At 37.1% G+C, this 25,915-nt stretch overlaps 1 protein-coding gene and 1 long non-coding RNA gene across 11 annotated transcripts; one reads left to right on the top strand and one right to left on the bottom strand.

The window, feature by feature from the left end:
• Window positions 1-3,655: 3,655 nt before the first annotated feature.
• On the bottom strand, window positions 3,656-17,573 carry LOC138940484 (uncharacterized). Of its 8 annotated transcripts, none has more exons than XM_070309788.1 (8): window positions 17,467-17,573; window positions 11,191-11,657; window positions 10,456-11,110; window positions 9,721-10,284; window positions 8,740-8,865; window positions 7,680-7,818; window positions 6,058-6,226; window positions 3,656-5,650 (listed from the first exon to the last, which is right to left on the bottom strand). In XM_070309788.1, exons 2-8 carry the CDS (start codon window positions 11,649-11,651, stop codon window positions 5,557-5,559), a joined length of 2,208 nt encoding a protein of 735 aa, XP_070165889.1. In that variant the 5' UTR covers window positions 11,652-11,657; window positions 17,467-17,573; the 3' UTR covers window positions 3,656-5,556. The 8 variants fall into 8 exon arrangements, with proteins under 8 accessions (XP_070165889.1, XP_070165571.1, XP_070165633.1 ...); XM_070309470.1 differs by lacking the exon at window positions 17,467-17,573 and adding an exon at window positions 13,223-13,495; XM_070309532.1 differs by lacking the exon at window positions 17,467-17,573 and adding an exon at window positions 13,223-13,495 and having other exon boundaries at window positions 9,730-10,284.
• On the top strand, window positions 17,495-23,215 carry LOC138941094 (uncharacterized). Of its 3 annotated transcripts, none has more exons than XR_011448132.1 (4): window positions 17,495-17,517; window positions 19,850-20,594; window positions 21,579-22,146; window positions 22,892-23,215. It is a non-coding gene; the product is annotated as an uncharacterized lncRNA (long non-coding RNA). The 3 variants fall into 3 exon arrangements; XR_011448121.1 differs by lacking the exon at window positions 17,495-17,517 and adding an exon at window positions 17,715-17,839; XR_011448116.1 differs by lacking the exon at window positions 17,495-17,517 and having other exon boundaries at window positions 17,855-20,594.
• The last annotated feature ends 2,700 nt before the right edge of the window (window positions 23,216-25,915 follow it).

Raw genomic sequence — 25,915 nt, 5'->3', positions numbered from 1 at the left:
GGAATTAAAGTTGCCATTGCAACGAGGGGGACGATCTGTCAGTTTAATGACCCGAACGAAACTTCTACGGCGATGCAGCACGAACGGCAACACGAAAATGGCTAAGCGACACGAATATCAAAGATGAAGATATCCCTTCGCCCTTGAAGTCGCAAAATGGTCGACGTTTGCCAATCATCGCACGCGCCGCGACGGTGCTGATCGTATATATTTCAAAAAGAATGAGGGAAAGAAAACAAATCGCCATTTTTTTTCAACAATGGATTGCGTGTCTAAGTGCGTCGGTCAACAATCGCGCCGATAACATAATAATTATAGTAAAGTTCGTGCTGAATAAATTAAAACAATAATAGCACGATAAACGTGATGAAACGACGGCCCTCGTATAATAAACTTATCGTTATTTATTGTTAGACCGTGGTTGCTCGAGAGAGAGATTCGAGATTATACAAATAATTTATATTGCTGAAAATGAGTGCGTATAATATTTGTAATATGTTTATAGTATGACAATAGTAATATATAATTCTTGTTTGGATAAAATTTTTATTATTAACTAAGAAGATCTCGAACATTTATATATAAAATTGTAAGAGATTACGAACAAATTATTTGTTCAAATTTTCCATTTTTCTTAACTTTTCAGTTTTGCTTTTAATACTCGCATCCTAGCAACCATCTTGTCGGGGAAAAAAAATTACGGAAGGTTGTAGAATATAATGCGAGCATAAAATAATTCGTTAACCCATGTTCCACGTATAAAATGAATGTTAACAGACAATGATAATATTTATTACGAAGGATTCTTAGGTAGAATCTTTCGAAACAATATAAAAAAACTATTAGAAGAATAATAATGTTTCTATTATTTTACGATAAAAATATTACGTAGTTATAGGAACCTTTCCTTAAATTCATCAAATAATAAGATTGCTAAAAATTGCGGGCGTTTTACAATAAAATTGTAATAATAAATATTTGTATAAAGTTTAACAGTTTTTAAAATAATAATCTTCTTAATAATGTTGGAAGAACATTTTGCAAGAGTGGTCAATCATCGCTCTATCGCGACGTATCATTTTACGCTGATTCTTGTAAACGTGATGATAAACGAACAAATCATTTTCCAAACTAAAGTTTATTTGTATTTCGCTAACAATTTAGCTTACCGTTTGCTTTTCGCAAGGCAAATAAAGAAACATGTCGGCGCGCCGCGCCCAGAGAAATTAAGCACTGCGTCTACTGCATTCCTGCAGTTCTCGTTTTAGTGTATCGGGATTTGTATGCGTCCTATATACATATATGCGGATACCTATACGCGCTTGTAGATCGACAGCGTGTCATGGACCAAACTACGATCGAACATCGTAGAATACCCGACTACAAGATGCTCTCTCGACATCGAAATGTTGGCGCCATCCTTATACACGCGAGTTCACGCACATAAGTATATTATACATACAGATTACACTCTCTCTACATAAACATCAAGAGTCCATATAGATATATCGTATGGAATGCTTGAAATTAAATTTCGAAGCTGTCAAATGGATAAGTACATTATATAATAATTGTAAAATTTAAATATTATAATTATTATTAGTATTATATTACAAATGCATTGTAAATGTTTATTTATTTTTAATAATATTTAAAAAAATTTCAATCATCTTTAAAATATTTACATGTAGATAAAAAAGGGATGTTATTTTATTTATTTATCGCAATTTTTTCTGCTCATATTCTATATAATTTTCATTTACAAATACAGGTTCCAACGATCAGTTGGAAAAGTCTAAATACAAATTTTTATCAAAAATCAAGATTACGAAAGTACTATTTGCATCTTTCGCTTCTTCCTCTCGCTGATAACGGGTCGTGTGTTTATCATCAATCATATAATTTTCATGTCTGTACAAAAGAGCAATACGCATATTATAACATCCATTATACAGCGTATTTTTGCAGTTGTCTCTTCCTCCACGAGCGCATCCGCGATGTGTGCATCGTGATTCGTATCTCTTGCATAATGCATACATTGTTCCATGAATCGGATGATAATGCGTCTTGTAACGTCTTGTACGATTCGTCGCATGTACGAATGAAAAATATAATGATCGTGTAATCTCTCTGCATATCTGATTGCGCGACCAATGAGGTGACACTCGTTGATATCGCGATAGTTCATCGGAGAAATCCGCGGTTTTTCATTCTTCCATTGATTTTACAACATTCATTTTCCAAGGCCGATAAGTTTTCCAAGTTTTTTTATCTCTGTTTCCTTTTTATATACAACATTTAACGTTACAAGTGCATATCTTGTTGATAGTATTTTTTCATTTCCTATCTCTATTTACGTAATTCGTTTATCTTACAAGTATATCGCTTAAACATGAATTTTCGGTTTTCATAGATAAAATCTTTGAAAATCTGTTCGAATAACAAATAATGAAAAGAACGCGGCCGAATTGAATATTATTTTGTTGTTTCAAGGCAAGGGGTTATCGATCCTCGATGAAAATATTTTTGCTTTATTATACGCTTTTTCACCGGGATTTATTTCTAATAAATATCATCGCTCATGTACGCACACATACAACAGAGATAACGAACGATGCGTGCATCTAATCTCGTCTTTACTACATCGAGAAGAAAATACAACCGAGATACGATATGATTTTCTTCTCGGTTCTTACATAAGAAGAGAGACATTAGAATTTCGAATTTCAATTCTGGATCCGTGGATCTTTGTTCTCTGTTTCTCTCCCGCTATCCCGCAACGTCGCATAAATCACGTGCGATTAAAACGAGAGCTCGTTCGCGACATTATCGTGCCCATCCTAGACTTTTCGCGAGGAACGTTTTCTTTTTTTACGCTCGCGAATCGCTGCCGACGATAAATCGTCATCTCTCATCCCACTCAGCCTCCGCGCGCCGAACTTCGTGGAAACCCGCAACGAGACGCGCATCAAAAACGATAAATTATACGATCCTTCGAAAAAAAAAAAAAATGTACGAAAGGGAGTCGATGGCGAGAAAGAGGGGAGGGAAACTCTCGGTGGAAGAGGAAGGATCGGGCGAAAGAGTCCAGGATCGGGAACGATGGGTATAGAAGTGTCTCTCGGAACGGCGGATCGACGACGGGAAAGGGGATCATCGAGAGGGCGGCGCCAGGTTTGCGCCACGGTATAAAAAGTCCTGGAGAGGAATAAAGAAGAGGTGGAAAAAAAAAGAGCGAGAACGGCTAACATGGAATAGCCCTTAGCCGGCACGATAGCCGCTCTTTAGGCTGATGGACTCTCGTCTTTCCTCTCCCCGTTTCCCTCGTGCACCCTCTGCCTCTCTCTCTCTCTCTCTCTCTCTCTCTCTCTCTCTCTCTCTCTTTGCCTGTCACCTTCCTGCTTGCGGTCCAGCTTTCTACCTTTGTCGACTCCCATCGCGTTCGCGTATCGTCGCCGTGTCTTTATGCGTGTGTCAATGTGTGTGTGTGTGTGTGTGTGTGTGAAGTATTGTATTTTATTTAGCATGTGTTACGAAAAAAGAATTTACCTCATTTATATGTGCACATAAGCATCATTAAATATATTCTTTAATAATTCTCCATTATAAATCCACGCGAATTTTAGTAACATTTATTTATTCTTATATATATATATATATATATTTTTTTTTTATTACAATGTACAAGATGTAAAAATTCGCTAAAGAATCTATTGATAGAATTATCTTTTATCTCAAGTAATAAAAGTATTTAAGAACGGTATACAGTTTGATTAACGACAGTGAAACAGTGCGCGCTTCGTATTCGGCTTTATAGGTCATATGCTTATTTATTATACGATGTACAGATTATTAATATAAAACAAAATGTACGGTAATTTCGGAATTAATTCGCGCATTTCTACTGCGACAATATAAATACTTGCTATCTAGACTCTCGTGTAACGGATATGTGTAATGTTAAATAATTTATCCTATTCGCACGATAAATGCTCTAGTTAGTAAGTCACGCATCGTTGAGTGAGTTACACAGATAGACATTATCTTTTCGGGAACTTTTTGGGAAACTTAACGAGCTACTGCCGGAGACTTTGCTCTTGTGGAAGTACCTCAATTTGCAATTTTTAAATTACGAATGTCAAAGGGTAAATAGGGTATCGAGAAAAGAAGGAGAAAAACTAAGAATTTATTATTACATTTATCTGTTTATAATCTATAATTAAAGTAATTTGATTTATTGCAATCTATGATTCTCTTTGATGATACTGCGACAAGATATACTTGCATACTCAACATACGATTACATTACGTGCAATGTAAATATTGTCGATCAGAGAAAGAGATCTGCAATCTTATTTTGAAAAGTATTATATTTAAAAAGGACTTATTTATGTGTGTGTGCAGAAAATGTCTAAATATATAGTTAGTCATATATATATATATATATATTACTCTTTGGAGAAAATCAAAATATACATCTCTATATATTATATATATATATCTTTGGATCACGCGATGTAAATATATATTTACAAAATCGAGCTGAACCAGGCTACATGCACGTGTCACGTATTAAGTACAAATCGCACGATAAATACAGATAAATCATTTGGAATGTCTTGTATGTTGTAAACGTGGCGAAAGAAAAAAATCAAGTCAGCTTTACGAGAAAAGAATGCATCTATTGTACAAATAGATAATGAACGGCGTAATAAAATGTATGATTGGAATTTTAGAATCTCTGTCTTTATATAAAACAGGAAATTCAAGTTAACCTTAATTGAAATTCAACATAATCCGTAAAGTGTTGATAAATTTTTTTCTCTCCACACGATAATTTCATCTTTCGCTTCTTCTAACAGGGAGCGTATCAATTCAGGTATTTTCTGAGACGAAGCAGTCTACAATATCGGTAATCGGGAGACTACATATATGGAACGTATGCTTTCGTTATTTTTGCAAAAATCGACATAATTAATATAAAGCGCAAAGATAATAATAGAATAAATGCAACGATTATACAGTCCCACGCTTCTTAATTCTTAAACGCTGGAATATAGACTGTTAAGTAAAACTCTAATACTCTTGACTAAATAAATATAAATATATAAGCGATAGGAACACATATATAATTTTAATAATTGTTTCCTAATCCCAAATTGGCGATAATTAGACATCTAGGATGATATTAAACTTCTTCACTTTCCATTGACTTCACTTTCCACGGTGCGGCATTGTTTAGCATTGAGTTTCATTTTTCGTATCAGATTGTGATAAAGCTCGGATGATCTTCCTCGGCATTGCATTGAATGATCTAACGAAAATACGGACATTTATAAGTACAAGCTATTTTTTTTTTTTTTTTTTTTTTGTATTTATATAGGATGTCTATATTTTCGTCTATATTTTTAACGATCAGCGCTTTTGTCGATAAGCAACGATGCCGATAAGCAATGATAAAGTCGAAATTTCTTTGCTAGAATTTTTTTCCACAGAGCTTATTGTTGCAGCTGCAGTCGGCAAGTGCTTTCAAGTCGGTAAGAACGAAACGGCTTTCTACGATCTCTCGGAATGTGCCGCCGTAGTGGACGTTATAACCGAGGCGAGGTCACTGCTGGACTGACTAGTGATTGGTTCTAGCGGTGGCACGCTGGAATGAAAATTAAATAAATATTAACAAAATAATTATCGCGACATGTCTGTCAATTTTTTTTTTCGAATTAATATTCCATTTCATTTACTTGGATAGAAAAGAAAAAAAAAATAGAATTAAATTTTTGCGACGAAATATAATCTATAGTAATCATATAGAATTATACCTATTTGAATTCTTTTATTATTTTTATTATTAAATACAAATTTTTTATATTTTTATTCTTTTTTTATTTTAAATTTATTCGATTTTCTCAAGTTTTACACATTTTGTCAGTCAATTTATTAAATTTATTAATATTAACATTAATTAATTTAACTATAGCCTGTCACACGCACGCACACATAAACTGTATCGAAATAGATCTCATGCGTTAGAATTGAGATTAATGATTCGTGACTTACGTAAGGGTTGTTTGGCGATTCAACACGGCGGCGGTAGGTAATGCGAGGGGCGAGTGTGCATGCCCTAATTGCGCCCCAGTTGGTGTACCTATGGGAAGACAGTGCTCTTCGACCCCTCCACCACCCCCGCCCCCGCTTGTGTATATTGCGTTCAACTGCAACGAGTCCACTGTAATGTCAATAAGAAAAAGAGACGACATCGGTCACGATTACTATGCTCGTCACACTTTGCACTCTGATTAATCTCAATTTTTACCGCGTAATAGGCGTATATGAATTCATTAATAATTGCAAAAAATGTACACACTAATTTTCTGACAATATTCTACGATCGTTTACATCGTTCGAATGTTGGCGTTATTAATTTACGAGATTTCAGTTTTCCTATTCTTTAATTATTTATTCGACACGTCGTAAAAATTCAGCGATTCGCGTTCTTATCAAGATGAATATTCGTTGTATCCATTGATCTGACTTTTGATCCTTGTTTTGTCGCTCGTAAGAAGTGTCCCAAGGTTGTGATTCTCGAAAGAGATAAATGCATGCACATGGCTCGAGTGGAAAATTCACGATCCGTCATTCTTGCGAGTCCGCGAAATCGAGAGATTGTAATAGGACAATAATGCTCGTTATGGTTTAATATAAATATAATCGGACATGTAAAGTTGCTAATTTTTTTTCTCGATTATGATTTTAATTAAAATTTTCTAGATGCGATAAAACGCCAATAACGTTGATTGCGCGATTTTTCAATTTTATTACGCTCTAACGTACGTGAGAAATATATATATATATATTGAAGTGTCGGGGGTAAAATTCCACGCTCTCTCCCCGCTTATTCTCCGATTTAATCCCTCATCGAGGTGGAGAAGTTCGCGTCGTTATCGGAGAGCGCATCTCGAGCTTTGACCAATCCCGAGGCACTATCGGTTATTGTGTGCTTTCGTCGGACTGTCCCGATCCCCCTTCGCGCTATCACATGTACACACGATCGTATATTTAGTCGGCCATCGAGGCTACTGATGGAGGACGAGGATGGGAATTATGGCTTTTGCGTTTTCGCCTAAAGTACGATACTCGCCCGCGCACAAGAAAATTAATTGATCGTTGTTATATATATATATTTAACTATAATCACGATGGTAAAAATAATTTTTAGCATTCTAATAATTGCATGATGGTTTTATAATGTACATGATATTCATATAAATCTAGCGATTGCTCTTATATAATTGTTTAATAAAATATAATATATTAAAATAGTTTTACGTGCGAATTTATATTCCTCAAAATATCTCGATCACTTTTACCTGTAGGTACACCATCAAACCGATTAAATAATATCCAATTAACGTTTGCCAAAAAAAAAAAAAAAAAAAAAAAAAAACGAGAATAGAATGTTATTATGTCATAGAAAAAATGTCCCGTTTAACGTCAATAGTTTTTGAATGATAAAAAGAGAGAGAGAGAGAGAGAGAGAATTTAAGTTTGCGAAGAATTTTTTTGAGACTTATTCAAGGGCGCGGATATATAACCCGTATATTTTTTAAGTCAAGATGATGGGAGAGAGGGAGTATTAGTGAAAATAAACTGTATAATAGACTTGCTCACCGAAGACTCACCAAGTAGGTTGGACTTCATCTCGGTCTTGTGAATACCACTTGGTCCGGGTAGATTTCCAGTGATAGATCCCGAATGATTCTTTGGTTTCCGCTTTCGCGTCTGTATTCCTTCCTTCTTCATGCTCAACGGCCTGTTCACCTATAATTAAATTAATTATGTGCGCGCGTTGTCTCTTCTCAGTTCTATAGATTTGGCGTAAGAAATGACAGAAATGACAATCTTGAAGAAACCTAAAATAAGCTTTGTATAGCTTTAAGACAGATGGAGAGAGGATCTCATATGATTATTTATAAATAATCGTTTATTTTTTAATTAGTTTAATTTGTGTGTAAAAAATTTTGTAAATATAATAGAATTTTATTATTTAGTAATATATATATATATATATTACATTAGGGCCAAAATATAAATATCACTCGTAGTTTTCGGAATTTTATATTAAGATTGATGAAAAGAATAGAAATGAAAAAGGTTAAATATATATGATACGAATTTTTTTAGTCGATTCATAGTACATCCGCACATCAAACTCCGTTTTAATTAAATTTATTGTCACGATCGCGCGTTTGTAAAGATCCGCGCGATAATCTGCGCTCCTCTACGTCGTAACAGGGACGTCTCGTGCGTGTAAAAACAATCAAGTCAGCGTTATCGTGAGTAGCGATCGCAAAAAGACTGATAACGATACGCTGACCAGTCGTAGACGAGATCGATGTATTAATTAAAAGTAAAATTCTTTACTCTACTGCTCTCTTGGTATTTTTTATATCGTAAGAGTGGAAGAAAACATTGTGTTATAGCAATTGTCAGAATATTACTCAGATATATCGAGAGAGAGAAAGATTCTATTCTTTGTAAATTACGCTCCTCAATGTCAGCTTCAATACAATTTGTCTTTAGAACTGCGTTTTTATTTATTTATTATGTCGTTATTATCATTTATTATCATTATTTATTTTTATAGAATATTTTTGTGATAATATTATTTTTACACGTTGATTAACAAAATTAATAAAATTTTCGTTAAAAAAAAAAAAGACATATAATTTTGTCACTCACATTATGCAGCTTGAAATAAAGTCCGCACGCGTTGCAAACTGGCTCGCCATTGTTGTTTCGTCTCCAAAGGGTCGTATTGTTTGTTCTGCAATTTGCACATTGCACTCCTGTCCTCCGTACGCCGGTCTGCAATATAAAAAGTGCTATTTTCATATAAACATACGTATTGAGTTATTGCGTGCGTAAAAAATATCTATAAAAAAAATCTTACGTCAGAAGCGAATAGCACACAAATCTCATATTTGAAATATTTTAGCTTTCTCCCTTCCTTTCTCTCTTTCTATCTTGCAGAAAACATGTATGGATTTAATAATCACCTTCGTTATCTAATGTAGAATTAAATTACGGAAATAAGTTACCACATATTTCTCGAGCGGTGCAACTCTCCTTTGATTGCGTCAAATAATTTACGATTTAATAATTTATGATTAAAGCAATATTTTCCATAAAATTTAAAGTCGCTCGAGAAAATTCCTCGCTCTCGGCGGACGATGACGACATGAAACGCTGCGTCGTCGACGACGGGGTGTTTGAGGAATCGAGACTACGAAAATGGGAGTGCTCGACGCAAGAAAACTAGAGCAAACAACACAGCCGCCAGTGAGTCCCCCGTAGTGATTATTTGCTCGGCAAGAGATAACATCCCTCTTTTCTCTGTCTTTGGTAACGGTAGAGGGAAACGAGAGAGAAAGAAAGAGAGAGAGAGAGAGAGAGAGAGAGAGAGAACGCGAGAACGTTACTTAACATCGAAGTCATGTATGTTTCACGAGCGAGAAATTTATCAGGGTAAATATCGGTGGCCCCGTTTCGGCGATGGTCAAACGTATTTCGGCTGTCGAGCATTTGAACGAAAATTACAGATTATGTTTTAATTTCTTGCTTTTTTCTCTTTCCTTTTAATACTTTTTAATGATATATTATAATATTTATATATATATATATATATATATATAGTTATATTGTAGTAATAAAGATTCGCACAATGTTTACCGGCGTGACGGACTGCTTCGGCTTGGGGCATCTCATGGGTGGTCTGTTGACCCCGTTGATCTTGCTGTAGAGGCCGCAAGCATTGCAAAGATAGTGGCCGGTACCGTCCCGTCTCCACAACGGCGTCATGTTGGCCGCGCAGTTGGCGCATTCCTTAGGCTCCGTCGTCATAACGGCATTGTCGAAGGCTTCGTCGGTACCGGGAAGCGGAAGGGTGGTCCACGCCGAGGGTGGTCCGCCCCCGCTCGCGGAGACGTATCCACCGCCCGAGTACAGCTGCATGTTGGTGGCATCGGCGACGGAGATGGCGGTGATGCTCGGATAACTCGGGACGTATTCCAAAGTCGGGGGCGAGGGTGTGCTACCGGCTGGCCAGTAAGGATCGCCCGAGGGTTGCTTCACGTATTGATACGACGTCGGTCCTGCGCTGTACAACGTCACTTGAGAGCCAGGCGAACCGGGTTGATCGTAATGCAGTGGTATCGCTCGAGTAGAGGTCAAGGATGACGTCAACGTCGGATCACCTTTCATGAACGCGCTGCCGGGTGATTCCACCTGTTGGAAGGTGGATCTTGTATCTTTCTTTTATTTATAAAGCAAAGATAAGTAGTTTTTATTTTTTTATATAATCGCATCATTTCTAATATATTTATATTTTTATATAATTAAAAAATATATAAGATAACGAGATACATAATTAAAATAACAATAGTAAACTTTTCTTACCTCGGTCATTCTCGATCCGAGTTGCGTTGACGATGGATATGCCAGGATCACGGGATCTCCCGGTTTGGCGTAGCTGTAAGTCGATGCCTGTTGAAATGTCTCGCTGGCCGACAAATATTGGGTATATTGAACGTTTTGCGCGGGTGGAATGGCGACCGTCTCTAAGGTGGTGTACGTGTTTGGGCCTTTGATGGTTTCCGCGGCGGTCACGGACTCGGGGGGGTCGTACTTGACGACGGCACCGGCGTCGGAATAGCTCGTCGGCACGAGGTGTTGCTGCGGTTGCTGCTGGCCGGAACGAATGCCGTCCGTGGGCGGCGAATACGGCGGCGCGGGTGATCCTAGATGGACCGTGGATCCCGGTTGCGTGACGATCGTCGTGGCGATCGTCGTGGCGATCGCCGTGGGGTCGTAGTCCTCCGTCGTGGCGGTGAGAACCGGCGATGTCTGATACCTCGCCTGATGATTGTCGTGCGGACTGAATCTCTGATGCCCGGCCTGGTGGGCATGCTGGGCTCGCCGATGATCGGGCATTTGTACGGCGATGACCTGATTCTCCCTTCGTACCTCGTGACTGTCCGAGTAAGACAACGCGTACCGGTCTATCTCGGTACCGCCCGGCGCAGGAGTCTCGTATCTTCTCGTTTGAAGAGGTCTCGTATTTAAACATTTTCTTTTTTTTTTTTTTTTTTAACGAACTCTTAGCTCTAGAAGAAATCTCTCGACTATTCTTACCTGGGCGGTTCCTTGACCGTAAGCGTAATGGTAGCCTCGGAGTTTTCTGAAACTTCGACCCGTACCTCCTGGCCGTTGCTAGTGGCGTAAAGGACGCGTTGCTGATCCACCGCTCGTTGTTGAACCTCGGCCGGATGAGAGATCTGCACGTAATGCGTCTGATGAGCCTGCTCGTCCTGATAATTACGCTGATGCGCCTGCTCGTGTTGCCGCTCGTTTCTCTGCTGATGGAGATTCCCGGTGACCGAATGGGAGTCCGGTGATTCCGGATCGACTTCGGCGATTCCCTCGGTTATGTGACCGGCGGTAGTGATCGTTCTAACGTGTCTTCTAGTCGTTATCACGCTTTGGGGACTGGACGCTGCTTGATCTTCCGTTCCGGGAACTTGCGGCGAACTGTCATCCGCGTGGTGACCCTCCCATTCCATCTTGATCTCCTGCTTTACTAGCGTCTCTTTCATCGCGTCCTAAATAAACCGAGGAGTTGTCATAGTTTACGAATAATACAACTATATCTAATCGCGCGTATGTATATATATATATATATCGAAATACGTCAAACTCTCTTCTATCGGTTACTGGAATATCTTTAAATGACTATTTATATGTGACAGCCACTGAACGCACGTCCGCGGTCAAGAATAGTTGAAAATTATTTTATTTCTTTAAAATATACATATTGTTATTATTTATTATGAATAATATATAAATAAATATTAATGACAGAGCGACGCGGCCACGTGCGAAAAATCGCGCGCCAAGACATCGGAATAGCGTTATCGTCGCGATAACGGAACGGTGCAAGCAAAGTCATATATCGGATTTTCAACCGGATAACAGACAAGATTGGTGTCTAGGTCGGTGATCTTTACCGAAACTTTTGCTTTCCCTCCGAAGACTTTCGCTCTGATGGAGCAATTACGGCGAGGATAGTTTGCCGAAGGAATCATTGACATCATTGAATACGCATTTCACGCTTTTTGCGGAAACAATTTTTTTAAGAGGAAATAGTTTAGAATAAATAATTCAATAATAACGTCGATATTCAACGTCATATATAATGATAAACAATGCATCTGCCTAAAGAGATAAAAAATTATGTCAAATTGTCGATTAATAGGATAAAGGATGATCCTGGCGAACCATCGATTAGTCATTCTTTCAGGGGAATCCTCGTGGCACGCGACACAAGATCGTTTCGGGCAGAAACACGTACACGGCGGGCTTGGTGAAGAGGGTGGAGGAGAGGGAAAGGACCGCGGACACACCTCGTCCGTCTCGAGAAAAATGCGAGAGGCACTGTTTGTCCTGCGTCACGCTTCCGCCCGGCAATGTCAAGTTTCGACTTCCGGCGCGAGACCACGCGACGGCTCTCTTTCTTTGGCAAAGACCTCGCGCGACTTCCGCTATATTCCGTCGGCGGTGATCTCGCAATTTGTATCCCGGTGTCGCGGACGTCAAATCGAAGTAACGCGACACGGTGAGTCATATTAAACTACGTTGAAGTGAATGGGAAATCAATTATCCTAAAATTAAGCGTGAAACTGTTGGAAATGTAGTAGCAGAGAAAATTAATGATGACCGTTTATATTTTAATTAGAATGTTTTAATCGCGTGAATTTAATTTTAATTGAAATATTTACCGCGCGAATATTTTAATTCGAATAACGAACAGATGCCTTTCTTAATAATCGAATAAAAAAGAAAATAAGAAACAAAATAAATCGTCACATGTTGAAGAGTATAAAAATTATATTATTTTTATTTGAAGCGATTAAAGACTTCATTTCAAACTCTCATCTATAAATGAAAAACTTTACAGTTTTATCTGACATTTTATAGCGAATAATCAAAATATAAAGACGCTTTTAATATTATCGACATCCTTTACTCCAATAAGATCTACAATATAATTCAAGTATCGCAATTTTTTTAAATCCCCGAAATCGAATTTCTTGATTAATATAATTATTCGCTAATTCTATACTTCTTTACATTTCACGATTCACGCGCAATGAAAATCCATCGATACCTCGTTCGACGCGTGTCGCATTTGGAACTCGTGTACCGCGTTCTCGTTGTTCCCCGATGCACCTTGCAACGCACCGAACGCACTAATCTCGGACTAAATCGACGATGGCATGTACACGACGCTTATGCACTCGGAAGTAGCCGCAATGGGGATCACTGAGAAGAATCGTTCGGGAGAGACGCTTCCTCCGCCGGCGAGAAGCCAACTGACGACGGCGAGAAGAGACGGCTCTCGTCCGCTCGTTGTGGTGTTCCACAAAGAGACGTGCGAAGAAAGGTGGTGGAACCGCAACGAACCGCCGGTGAGTTTCTATACCTGATATTAAACGAAGCGATGTGCGTTTTCCTCGTCGTCGATGAGTAGCGAGGAGAACGAAAGGGCGAGAGAGAGAGAGAGAGAGAGAGAGAGAGAGAGAGAGAGAGAGAGAGAAAGGGAGGGAGACAAGTTGCACATGTGAAGAACTTGCGATAGACAGTTTAGATGGACAGTAGCGGGAGCGACTGATTGGGCGGACCCTCGTATTTCATTGGTCAGCTGGTTGCGAGATTCTTTCCGCGGATTATTCTTTCATGCTGTTGTCGCCACCGGAATCGACCGCGCTTTTCTCTCGTCCTTCAAAGGTACGTAAAAATGTGACGCGTGAGGTCTGCACGCTTTATATTCTGTCCCCCTTTTCTCTTTCTATCCCCAAAAACCGAACGTTTATCTCAACTTTTAAATTCAGAAAGGGAACCATGTAGAAATATGCATTCTGAAAAAGAGTAAATTCTTCCAATGAAGAAATTGTGTTTTCAACAATAGTGCCGTGATAAAACGAATCGTTACCTAATGATATCATTTCGAAACATTTCCTAAAAATTACAAAAGTTTATGAAATCTCGTCGTGTCGACTCAAATCAAGGTATTTATACTGTAGATGATAAAAATAGATGGTCAGATGACGGTTAAAATCCAATAAAATCAAACTTCACGTAATTCTGTCCAGACGGATTGGTCAAATTACATACACATAGTATGGTGATGGGGGGGGGAGGAGGGGAAAGGTCGCGGAGGGGTCCGTTTGTTTGCTCATCGATAAGGTGCGATGTTACTGCGACGAAGATAACGAGGGACGCGCGAGGGAACGGGACATGTCCACGAGACCTCGTCGTCATCGTCGGCCATCGTTGTTAACGCCATTTTGTAGTGGCGACAGCTTGACCATATAGAGAGAGGGATGATTCATTCTCGCACGCGTTCGTCAATCAGGGAAAAAACGGAATTCGTAATAAAATCTCGTTTCAATAGACCAGAAAACAACAAAATCTCTTTCATAGAATCTATAAAATTTTACCTTATTACACGCATTATATTCGCAATATTTATTGGCTTGAATTTTTTATAAATATACATTCTCTCTAATGATTGCATAGTAGATATCATAGTTCAAGATTTAATAAACCATTTTTTGTCTGTAGATTTTGAGGCCAATTAATTAGCAAGAAAATAGAACTTTTTCCGCTAATTAAATGCATCGCAAGTTTCCAACACATTTACCATTGAATTTTTTCTAATTACAATTTTCACATAAACATTCAGAAAATGTATATTAAAATATATTAAATGGTATGTTTATAATGTTGCACAAAATATATGGTAATTGAAATTATATCGGTTTTTTTATAGTACAAAAATCATAGTAATTATTATGCCAATAATAATAGTATTAAAAAGTCTTGCTCTTATACGATAAACACGTGAATATCTTAAAATGGAATAAAACGATTGAATCATAGATAATCATTGTGATACGCTGATGCGCCGATCGATCATTTTATTTAGTCCCGAAATTCAGAGGAAAAATATGGTGATTTTTTGATTATATCGCACGAATAGCGTACAAACAGGCGAAAAATCATCTCAAGATAATGAATATTGCTTGTACTACGTTGTGCGCCCTGATTCATTTCTGCAAACGAAACGTCATCGATAGCGAAACCATCATAATTTCGGTAATCAAAAAGATACGACACACGTAAAGTACCTTTAAACACGCTTTACCTCTTTCCCATCCAAATTAATTTTCATTCTTCCTACGTTATCTTCTACGAGTCTAAATCAAGATACAAGATTAAAGAAGAAAAATTTATCAAAAAAAAGGGATATTAGAATAAAATTGATCACGAATTAATTTATAGAGACTTTGCAATAAAGATATATGCGATATATTTGATTTTCTAAAAATTAATTTCCAATTTTCGCTCTTAATAATCGATTAAGCCAAATTTAATTAAGGCAATTTATTATAAATCATCTTCCTTGAATCCCTGAAGAATATAAATTACCTAACGTGATCTCAACAAGAGGCGATCAAAATGAGACGGAGAAAGGAGGGGATCGAAAATAGATCGCGGTTTTCGAGAGGCAAAAAAAAAATATCGAGCCGCGAAAACCTTTGGACGTGCATGAAATTGTCCGGAATGGCGTACGTGACGATGACGAATATTTCTACATGCGATCGCAACGATACCGTGTAAGCTCGTCCGTTCGATAGTAATCAAGAGCACATACACACACACACGCACACACAAACGCTAATACATGCACGCGACACGCGCACGACGCAGGTTTCCTCTCGGAGCAATATTCTACTGATAAGAGCGAGCTGTTTCGAGCCATGACAAAAGGAAGAGAGGAGATTGTACACAATTGCAACACACCGAAAGTTCGGTGGGACGGATTAGTTGTTCTGTTGACTCTGTAACGCTTTTCCGTTGTTAAACTATGCGCTGAAAAAATGAAATTTATGATACGTTTCTACCGGGAATAAAGAAATTAGCGCTCCATTCATCGTTATTATATAAAACGCGAGAATTTATGAACAAAAATAAATTTAAAATCACGAATTGGATATTGCGATTTATAATCGCAAATAAAACATAAAAATGGTAAAATTGGAAATTTAATTTCGCATAAATTGATTAGAAATCAAATTCAATAGAATAAGTGAGATTATTGAGAATCGAGGGAATTTTACGATAAGATTTTAATAATAAATAATATTTCTTTGTACACCTGTATTTCATTTTCTTTATAATTAAAAAAATTATTGACGCATTATATACAATATATCCGCAATATCTCTATTTCTCATATCTTGCAATCCTCGCGCAATCTGTCGTCCGCGACGAATTTGTTAACCGCCGTCAATAAAAGTCATTATCGTAAAGCGTCGATTGCAGAAATTATGCGTTTTCGGCGGAATCATAAAAACTGATCCCGCCTTTTCTCTCGTCGCGACGTGCCTCGATAAAGCAACAATACGATATTGACACGGAAACGCATTCGCGCGGATTAACTCCCCGCAATATGCAGTCGCGTTAAACTAAACCTACATAACGGGGCTTTTTCGTAGGCGAAGTTTGGCGATCATTCGAGTTTACAATCGTGTTATATCGCGGAATAAGCAAACAGCACGATTCTCGACAAACAAGAGGTAACTGCGACGCGTATAACGTATAATTGCGCGAAAGATTTCTCAATGTCGCCACTATGCGTGATGAAATTTTAGACGAGAACACCTGTCTCCGAAGAATAAAATGTAGATGACAAATAAAGGAAAATTTACATTTTTTAAAGATGGCCAACGGAAACTAATAATTTTGACGTGCAATTTTCAACTCGTGAGTTTGACAGATATAAATTTTACGTGTGTGTCCAATTTTATTTTGTTTTATTTTATCTCAAATTTATTTTCAATAAATTAAACAGTTTTTCATCGATCAATAATGCCACAATTGAATAAAAATTATCCGCATAATTTGATAATATTGCCATTTGACAATGTCAAATTAATATGGATTGAGAATGATCGAGAAAACGATCTCTTTCTGACATTTGGAGATACAACGCGCGTTTCGCGCGTTCGTCTGCGTTTACTTTCCGTCGTAATCTTATTGTACGATATATACGATAAAATTCGGAAACGCGTGATTATGTAGATACAGGCAAAGAGTAGAAGAGATGAGACGAAAAATCATCCGAGCAATGATACATAAAACGCGCAGCGTCAAGCTAATCATCGCCGATGGGGAGGCGCGCGAGGTGCCGCCACGCTGTCAAAATAAACGGCACTATCGCGATTTATCTCGTTTCCCATGATAATAAGAGATAAAACTGCATCCTTACATTAGCTAGTATATCAGCTAAAATGATAATTTCAGTCGTCGGGACCGTCAGGAGCGCGTAGGGCAGTTCTTACTTACCTCCGATCGAATCGATCCGTGGATTGACGACGAGAACGCGGGTTGCGAAACGTACGTTTAACCCAAAGTGCATTGCGCGAGATCTACTCGAGTGTATAGTCCGAAAGAATGTAGCAGGAAGGGGAGGCCGACACGATATCTTTTTCGTGCTTGTCTTATAGCTCTCTAAGGAAAATTCTTAAAACGTCTGTGTGTGAATAACTGCAATGTGTAAATAATCCTTAGAAATGAATCTTTCAGATTCTCGTAAAAAAATCTACTATTTGATGTATTTGACGATGAAATATATAAAGTCTACATATTTATGTTCGAAGTAGAGGAGTAGATCGAAGAACTTGAGTGTCTCACGAAAAGATGATGCTTTATAAATGAAGTATGATATAGAGAATAATATATATCAACGACTTTCGCCTGGAAATTGATTCGTGTTGAATATTTTCTATATTTTTGACGCAAACACGACGGGAGCAAAAATTGCGAGCGAACACGAGGAGGATTTACGTCATTAAACGAGGCGCGAACGCGTCGAGGCCATTTTCTTTATCAGCCACGTAGAAACCCCTTATCGTCGTATATGAGAAAAATTTAAGTATGCGAATGCGTGCGTGTGTCGAGATATTAGGTAGCATGATTTGCGCGAGCGCGCGTGTATGCTATATGTACGTGAGAATCCGTATCACCGAGAATCTACGTGAAAATGATCGTCTTATTTTTGCACGTTGACATCATGCAATTCAAAGAATTCTGATATACGAATTATATTTTTTAACCCGACCAATATAAGAATTTTAAGAAAAATATCAACATTCTCATTTTTATTATATCTGATACAGGAATTAACAACTAGTAGGGAACATTCCCAAACTATATTTGATAAAAATTGATTTAACGATTATTGGAAAAAATTTTCAAAGTACAGCACTAAGGCTGACTTCTTGTCTCTCATTGAATACTATAAGAGGCCAATAAAACTTTATTACAATTTGTCATCGTTTTAATCAAGCATAATGCACGCCCGTGCATCAAAATGGCGAGCGTTACAAGTCCTTTATGGCCCAATCGGCGTGTGTTTAACGACGCGCTCGCGTCTCGCAACGTATGCAAAGATGGGGAAGGTTTTACGGCGCAATTATTAAAATTTACAACGAGAGACAGAGCTGTCTCAATTTTAACGTCGACGGGATTAACATCGCGCTACAACCGCGCCGTGCAAACAAATTTCACGCTCATTATTTTCGTCGCAAATATAGTGCGCTCGTTCGTCGTAAAATATCCGAAAAATGAACTCGGAAATAGAGGACGATAATTATAAGGTACTCGGAGAGTTATCCATATTGATTTTTTTTTTCTAATAGTAATTAAATTGCCAACCGCGCGCAAAAAAAAAAAACAGAGAAAATTACAGAGTTTTAGAAATCGCCATCATCGTTTCTTGAAAGAGAAGAGACACGCGCGTTGTATATCGCCATGCCGATGTTTGCGTTTCTGCAGCGGCGGGATCGAAACTTTTTATTCCAATATTTGTATTTCGATCGCCTGGCTACGAATGGAACGTTGCGAGACCTTGAAAATAATATGATTTATACTGGGCTCTCGTATTCGGAACTAAAGCCAGCGCCGCTTTTTCCATCACCGTCTTTAACGGCGACAGATCTTTACGAGCGATGTCATTGCTAAATCCCTATTAATGCGTGTAACGTCCTTATTAATGTATGTTGTCTTGTATGTTGCTCAGTGTTTCAAGTTATAATTTCAAGTTATAACTTTCAAGTAATTCAAATTTATACAAGATTTCGAAATAACAATGGAATTGCTCAATGAAAGTGCATTATTTTTTGATCAAATTTTACGTATGAATTTTGCCACAGAATTTTAATTTTACCTCGTAGTCTTTTTATCGAGATATTTAATTTTAGTAATAATTATTTTTTAACCTTGCAAATAAAGTTGTTAAAAAATTTATGCAATCTAGAGTCTCCTAAAAAAATATTTCATAAATATTTCAAATTTGCCGAAATATGTCTTTAAAAGAGAATCCCTTTCGGTTGCCACTGTCATACCGAATCTTTCAAATTATTTAGACAATCGAGATCGACAAAAAATGGCTGATCGCTATCATTTCCTGATTTCCGTGACATATCCACGCGACGAAGTTTATTTTTTTCCAAAATAAACTTTGCCAATATTTCAAATAAATCGATCGGAGCAAAGAGCCGACGGCGCGGCGCGAGAGGACCAATAATTAACGTGCACGACAAACAGTATTATCGTCATTGCCTGATATTATTCCCATTATCTTATATGTACGGCGGCTATGTGCTTAATGATTAATAAAATATTATCTGCGCTCTCGGGGGATATCGCTCTTCCTGGCGATGGATAGTTTCGTGCCAGACATCGCAAGGAACACCGATGTCGAACGCGTCGCGCGGATCTGCATTCTCAACAGGTGACAATGAGACTTTAATTTGGATCGACCAATTGTGTTTGCGTGAAGATCTAGCGCGTTGGAAACGAATCTGTATCGAGAAAGAAAATTCGCGCGCGCAATGAAAAATTATTTTGTTCTTATAAATGATATGTACGTGCGGGCGTAGATTGATAGCGAATATGTCTTTCGAGATCAGCTGTGACATGTAATCGATGATAAATTGAAGAAAGCTTCTGTAAACTTTTGTGAAAATCAAAAATTGAAGGTAGTGTCAAAAGAGAGAGAGAGAGAGAGAGAGAGAGAGAGAGAGAGAGAGAGAGAGAGAGATACATTTGGAACATGTAATAATTGGAGTATAAATTGAAAGAAGCTTGAACGTGAAAGAGGGTGCAAGGTTTCGTCGAGAAACGCAATATATGCAATATGCGCCTAAATAAAGGAAACAAGTGTGAGTTAATTAAATTGTGAGCGCGATTCTTAAAATTTTATAAAGTTTATTAAAAAAAAAAAAAAAAATGTCACGATACGCGGCACCTCTTGTCGGAGAGTATTTATTCGTTGAAATCTTCCGTTGCGAGCACACATCGCTGGATTAACTTGAGTTATCGATTTAATGTTTTTGCGCTGTCGGCGTTGTAATCGAACAATCCGGACACCGTCGTTTGGGATACGTCTCGTTATTAAGCAACAGATGCAGGTAAATTAATTAAACATTAAAATAATTAATTTGCTCTTGAGATGGAGAGAAAGAGAGAGAGAGAGAGAGAACTCAAAAGTCTGCAAATACTTTCCATCGTTTGTATGAACTGGAAATTACGTATACTTTAATGAGCTCGTGTTTTATATCAGCTTCAAACTTTTGAATACTTTACGGAAGAATTTTTATTTAATTTTTTTTTTCACGCGCGACATGTCCTTAGTAACAGACGAATTAATGTAATGGTGAACCCAAGACCTTGAAAAAGAGACTTTCAAGAAAAATGAAGAAGGAGGAGAGTCGCCGAGAAAGAGGGATAGTGAGACGGATGAATCGATGAGGCCCCGCGTCTAGATTTCGGGATCGCATTGACGAAGAGGAGGAAGCGGGCCAGGTACAAAACACAAGTGTCGAAGAGGCTCGAATATAAAACACAAGTGTTTCTTTCGTTGCTCGCGTTACCACGGATGTTCGCTTTCGGCTCCTCACGTGCGTTTCTCTCTCTCTCTCTCTCTCTCTCTCTCTTTCTTTCTCTCTCTATTTCTCTTAAACGTCGATCAGATGAAATCGCTTTAGCCGATTTGCCACTTTTCGATCGACGATTACACGAGTCCCGCGAGTGTGACTTTAGACTTTATTATACCTTAATGTCTTTTTTATGTTTTAATACACGTCAGCCTTATATTTGAAGTGTCTACCTTAGAGAGATTACAATGACAGCAGTTCTACGATATTACGCGTTAATATAATAAAATTAATAAGGTTCATTGCTATTTGATTTAAATATACGTAAGAGAAAATTATCAAATTTAAAAATACGTAGCTATTTAAATCATCTAATGCGATTCCTATTAACATCATTCAATCGCTCCGATCTATTTCTAAATCGTATATACAGTCCATTATAGTTATATTACAAGCAGAAAAAAATTAATTATTCCACGATAATTAGTAAATGAAATGCGGTCATATATGAATATACAGATGCGGCGTCGCGACACCGGTCTCTGTCAGAGCGCGTGGAATCGCGCGGACAGGAATGATAAGACTTTTGACTTACGAGTCGACGAAGCTTGAAGATGGGGAGGAAAGCACCGTCCGTATCCTGATTGCGGTTCCTGATCGTCACAAACTCCACGAGGTACTCTTGACGTTCTCGGAGCTCGCTCCTCGTTCTCGCGCTGTTCCGTTCGTTTCTCGCGAGTGAGCCTGTGAGCGAGACACGCACGCGGCGCGCGCTTGACACAGGTGCGTTTCTACGTGGAGCGCGAGAGGAATGCCTGCCGCTCTTGTCGTCGTCGTCGTCGTCGTCGTCGTCGCCGTCGTCTTCGCCGACGTCGTCGTCGCTCGATGATCGTCGTTGAAGCTGCCGTCTAGTAGCGTGAGATCGAAGCTTCGATTTGATCCGCGAGCCCGTCAAATATTGACTGACGATGATTAGGAGATGACTGCCATGCTGGGCCCCCTTCTGCCATATTGGTATCGGCCTCCCCCGATCGTCCCGCTTCAGCCTCCTCTTCATCGCAGTCTCGTCGTTACGAAAGCTGTAGTGGTGAGTTGAAGTAATAGCAATATTTTTTTTTTTTTTTAAATAACCGAGACGAACAGTTTTCTCGAAGCATCAGGAGATAGAAATTGTTAATATTTGTTTATCGATTGAATAAAGCATGAATCTCAGTTTTATAGAGAGAGAGAGAGAATGCTGGAATGTCAAAAAACGTTGATAAGATATAATACTTACGTAAAAATAATAACTGGAACGCGCGGAAAAAATCATATATAGTTTCACAATCATTTTATTTGGATAGTCTATGAGACACAATATTTCCCTAGCAACGTCATTAGTAGAATAAAAGATAAATTTTTAGTGGAAGATTAAGTAACGATGAGATTTGTCAATGAGAAGATTTCTATAACTATACCAATGATTTTTTTTCCAGCATTCGGCTCATGTCAAAAATTCTACATAAGATTTTCTAGATAACATGCTTTATATTTCATAATTATAGACTACATTAAGGATTATTATAAATATAATACAATTGAAATTATAATCATTATTAAATTTGTTTATATCTATATCATTTATCTAAATTAAATATTTTATTATTAACTGATTTTATTAAAATTTACTATTTCTTCTTATTATTCTCTCTGAAAATTTCCACAATAATATTACAATAAACACAGAAAACAAAAAATATAATTTAAAAAAATATCAATAATTACATAATATATAATTTATTTTTTGGAATTTCTAGATTCCAATTCTAATAATCGTTTTTCTTATTTTCTAGATATGTATTCCCTGAATGCGCTTGAACAAACACACACAATCTTGCCTGTCATGATACAATTATTATTCACTAAAAGTTAATTAATTGTTAATTATATTGATCATGGTATATTATGTTCCGATATTTATCGCGATCACGTGTAGAAGAGAAATTTAGCAGTATACGGAACGTCTCGTATCTTTTTTTATTTGGGATTTTTTTCAAATTGTGGTTTGTTAAATAGTATATAATGTACAGAAATAAATGACGCGCTTTGTAATATGTATTCTAATATACTTAGAAAAATTTTAGAAATTCTTGGAATGCTGATTCTTAGAATTTTAATCTATGCCACTTCGTTCTATTTTCCTGATACCTTTCCAATTTTCAAGAATTTATATTTTAGCGAGTTGATAAATAAATGATGATAAATAAATTAATGATATCGGTGCAAATCTTAATTATCAATCGTTGATAATTATCAGAGATTTGAAACTTAATTATTACAAAGCAGTTCCCCTATATAGGACTAAAGAAAGATGTATTTAAATTCTGTGATTTTTACGAGATGAAGTTTTATCCTCGACGTATTTATCTCTATGGGGTGTATTCGCGTTTATATATATATATATATATATATATATATATATTATATATATTCACGCGGTTCATTATTCTCTTATCCCAAGTTATTTTCATATAGCTCCCTGTGATGAGGGGATCGGTTTACCTTGCCGTGTACAAGCGCGCGTCCGCGCGATGTGAATCTACAGGTATACTCGGCCCGGATTATCTCTTATCACTGGTCTGCTAGGAGGGAGGGATATGAAGTTTTTGGGGTGGAGGACTGTTGTCATGGTTACAGAGCATATACCGAGCTATCCACTGATAAGCGGATCAGGTGAGACATTCTGAAGCGACGACTCTCTCTCTCTCTCAACGCGTGTGTTATTGCTCTAAATTCAGCAACAGCGTAATCGTGTTATTTTGGACATAAATTGTGTTATTTATTCTTTATATGATATGTAACGAACAATTGTACATCTTTTTATTAAATAGCAAAACGCCTTTATTATAAAAAAAAAATAATAAATGACACAAGTTATGCTTTCAATTATTTTATTCGTTAATTTTTATTTTTATAATGTATTAAAAAATAAAATTATCCCACTACAGGGATTGGATTTAACAAGTCTTACAAATTTTAGGAAACTTTCTAAAACGGGAATTAATCAGGGGATTCCGTAAAAATTACATGTGATTACAAAACAAATATGTTAAAGAATGATAATTTTTTACATTAAAGCATCTGATAACTCCCTCTACAATGATATTATTATAAAGTTTTCGTAGTCGTTGTTAACTACGCCATTGCTACGGGAAGGAGCATATGTGACTCGCACAGAGATTAGCCGAGATATATTATTATCGCCGAAAATACACAAGAATGAACTTTCCTCCGGTCGTTCACTGACTCCTTGCCTCGTCAGCTAGGTAATGTTTTTGTGGATATAACAGCGCAAAACCCGTATTAATCATATGATTCGGAAAGTCCAACCTGATAATTCTACAATATATTATCTGGCTTTTAAACAACGCGATGGATGCAAGTTTGAGGAAACAACATGAATAGGACGCTTTATATTACGCGATTGTGCGTGGTAATGCACATCGGCCCTTTCTTTTGTCATAATATGTCATTTTCTTTCTCATTATTATCTTTATAATTAACTATAATTATATAATTATATATTTCAGTTATTTCTAAATTTTTAAATGTCTTTCAAATGCAAACTTATATATAGATTTTATGTGTAATTACGTATAAATTGAAGGCATCGGTAAAGCTTCTTGGCTTCGTTTTTTAAATATCCCTTTTTATTTAAAAATAACTGATGCTTTGATATACAACATTCTAAAAATATATTACATGAAATATATTGATACAATTGCACCATTTGCGAAATACGATGCGTTGCTACGGAAGGAAAGAAATTATATTATATAGTCGCATATATTAGTCTTATGATGCTATCGAGAGAAGGAAAAGGATATGTTCATTCGTCTAATATATGCTATTATCGTTACATGCTTATTGTCTAGTTGTGTATTACATTATCCTTATTTTTTTTTAAACGTTTTCACGTGATATCGCTTATATCATATATAACAAAGGCACTATATATCCGCCGTAAAACCCTTATGGTTTTATCTATCTAGTCTTACGCTCGAACGATATATAAGAATAATCTATGTCTAATCTTACATATAAATTCCCGTTTATACAGGGTGTCCGACAAGTAAGTGACCAAACGAAAGGTGGAGGTAGATTGGGTCAAACTGAGTCGAAAAGTGCTGAACAATTTTTTTTTATAACGCTTAATAAAAGAGTTATTATTGAGTAAAGTTTGTGGCCAATCAGCGCCGACCTTTAGCCGGGCGCATGTCGGTGAGCCGCGTGTCTGGTAGTATGCGACGGGGCACACTTCACGATGCATAGTTCACTCAATAGTACTCTGCGTTGATACCACTGCTTAAATGGTTTAGGACTTTTCGACTCAGTTTAACCCAATCTATCTCCACCTTTCGTTTGATCACTTACTTGTCGGACACCTTGTATATATATGTATATATATATATATATATATATATATATATATATATATATATATATATATATATATACAGATACAACAATATTTTCTGCAATTTGGTATTGTCTTAGATGTCGACTCGCAAGACTCGTTAGTAAAGTCCTCTTTGGTAAAAAAAAAAAAAAAAGATTGAATAAAAAGTAACAGAGAACAATTCATTTTCCTTGTCAAAGGAAAGTCTATATCTTCCCGAAAAAATTTATGCTAAAACTTTTAAAATGCATATTTACAACTATTCCTTTCTTGCTTTCTTTTATACACACGATTTCTAAAGATATATAACTTTCAATTTCGCGTATCACAATGCGCGTAGATAAGTAAGAAAGCCTAATGAGATGCATATTCGCTGGTTAAAAAAGAAAAAGAGTACTCTGCGTTGATACCACTGCTT

The sequence above is a fragment of the Polyergus mexicanus genome, unplaced genomic scaffold (genome assembly GCF_030449975.1).
Source record: "Polyergus mexicanus isolate NDT 795.1 unplaced genomic scaffold, iyPolMexi1.0 SCAF_1, whole genome shotgun sequence".
NCBI classification, from domain to species: domain Eukaryota; kingdom Metazoa; phylum Arthropoda; class Insecta; order Hymenoptera; family Formicidae; genus Polyergus; species Polyergus mexicanus.
This window is presented reverse-complemented; position numbering and strand designations above follow the sequence as displayed.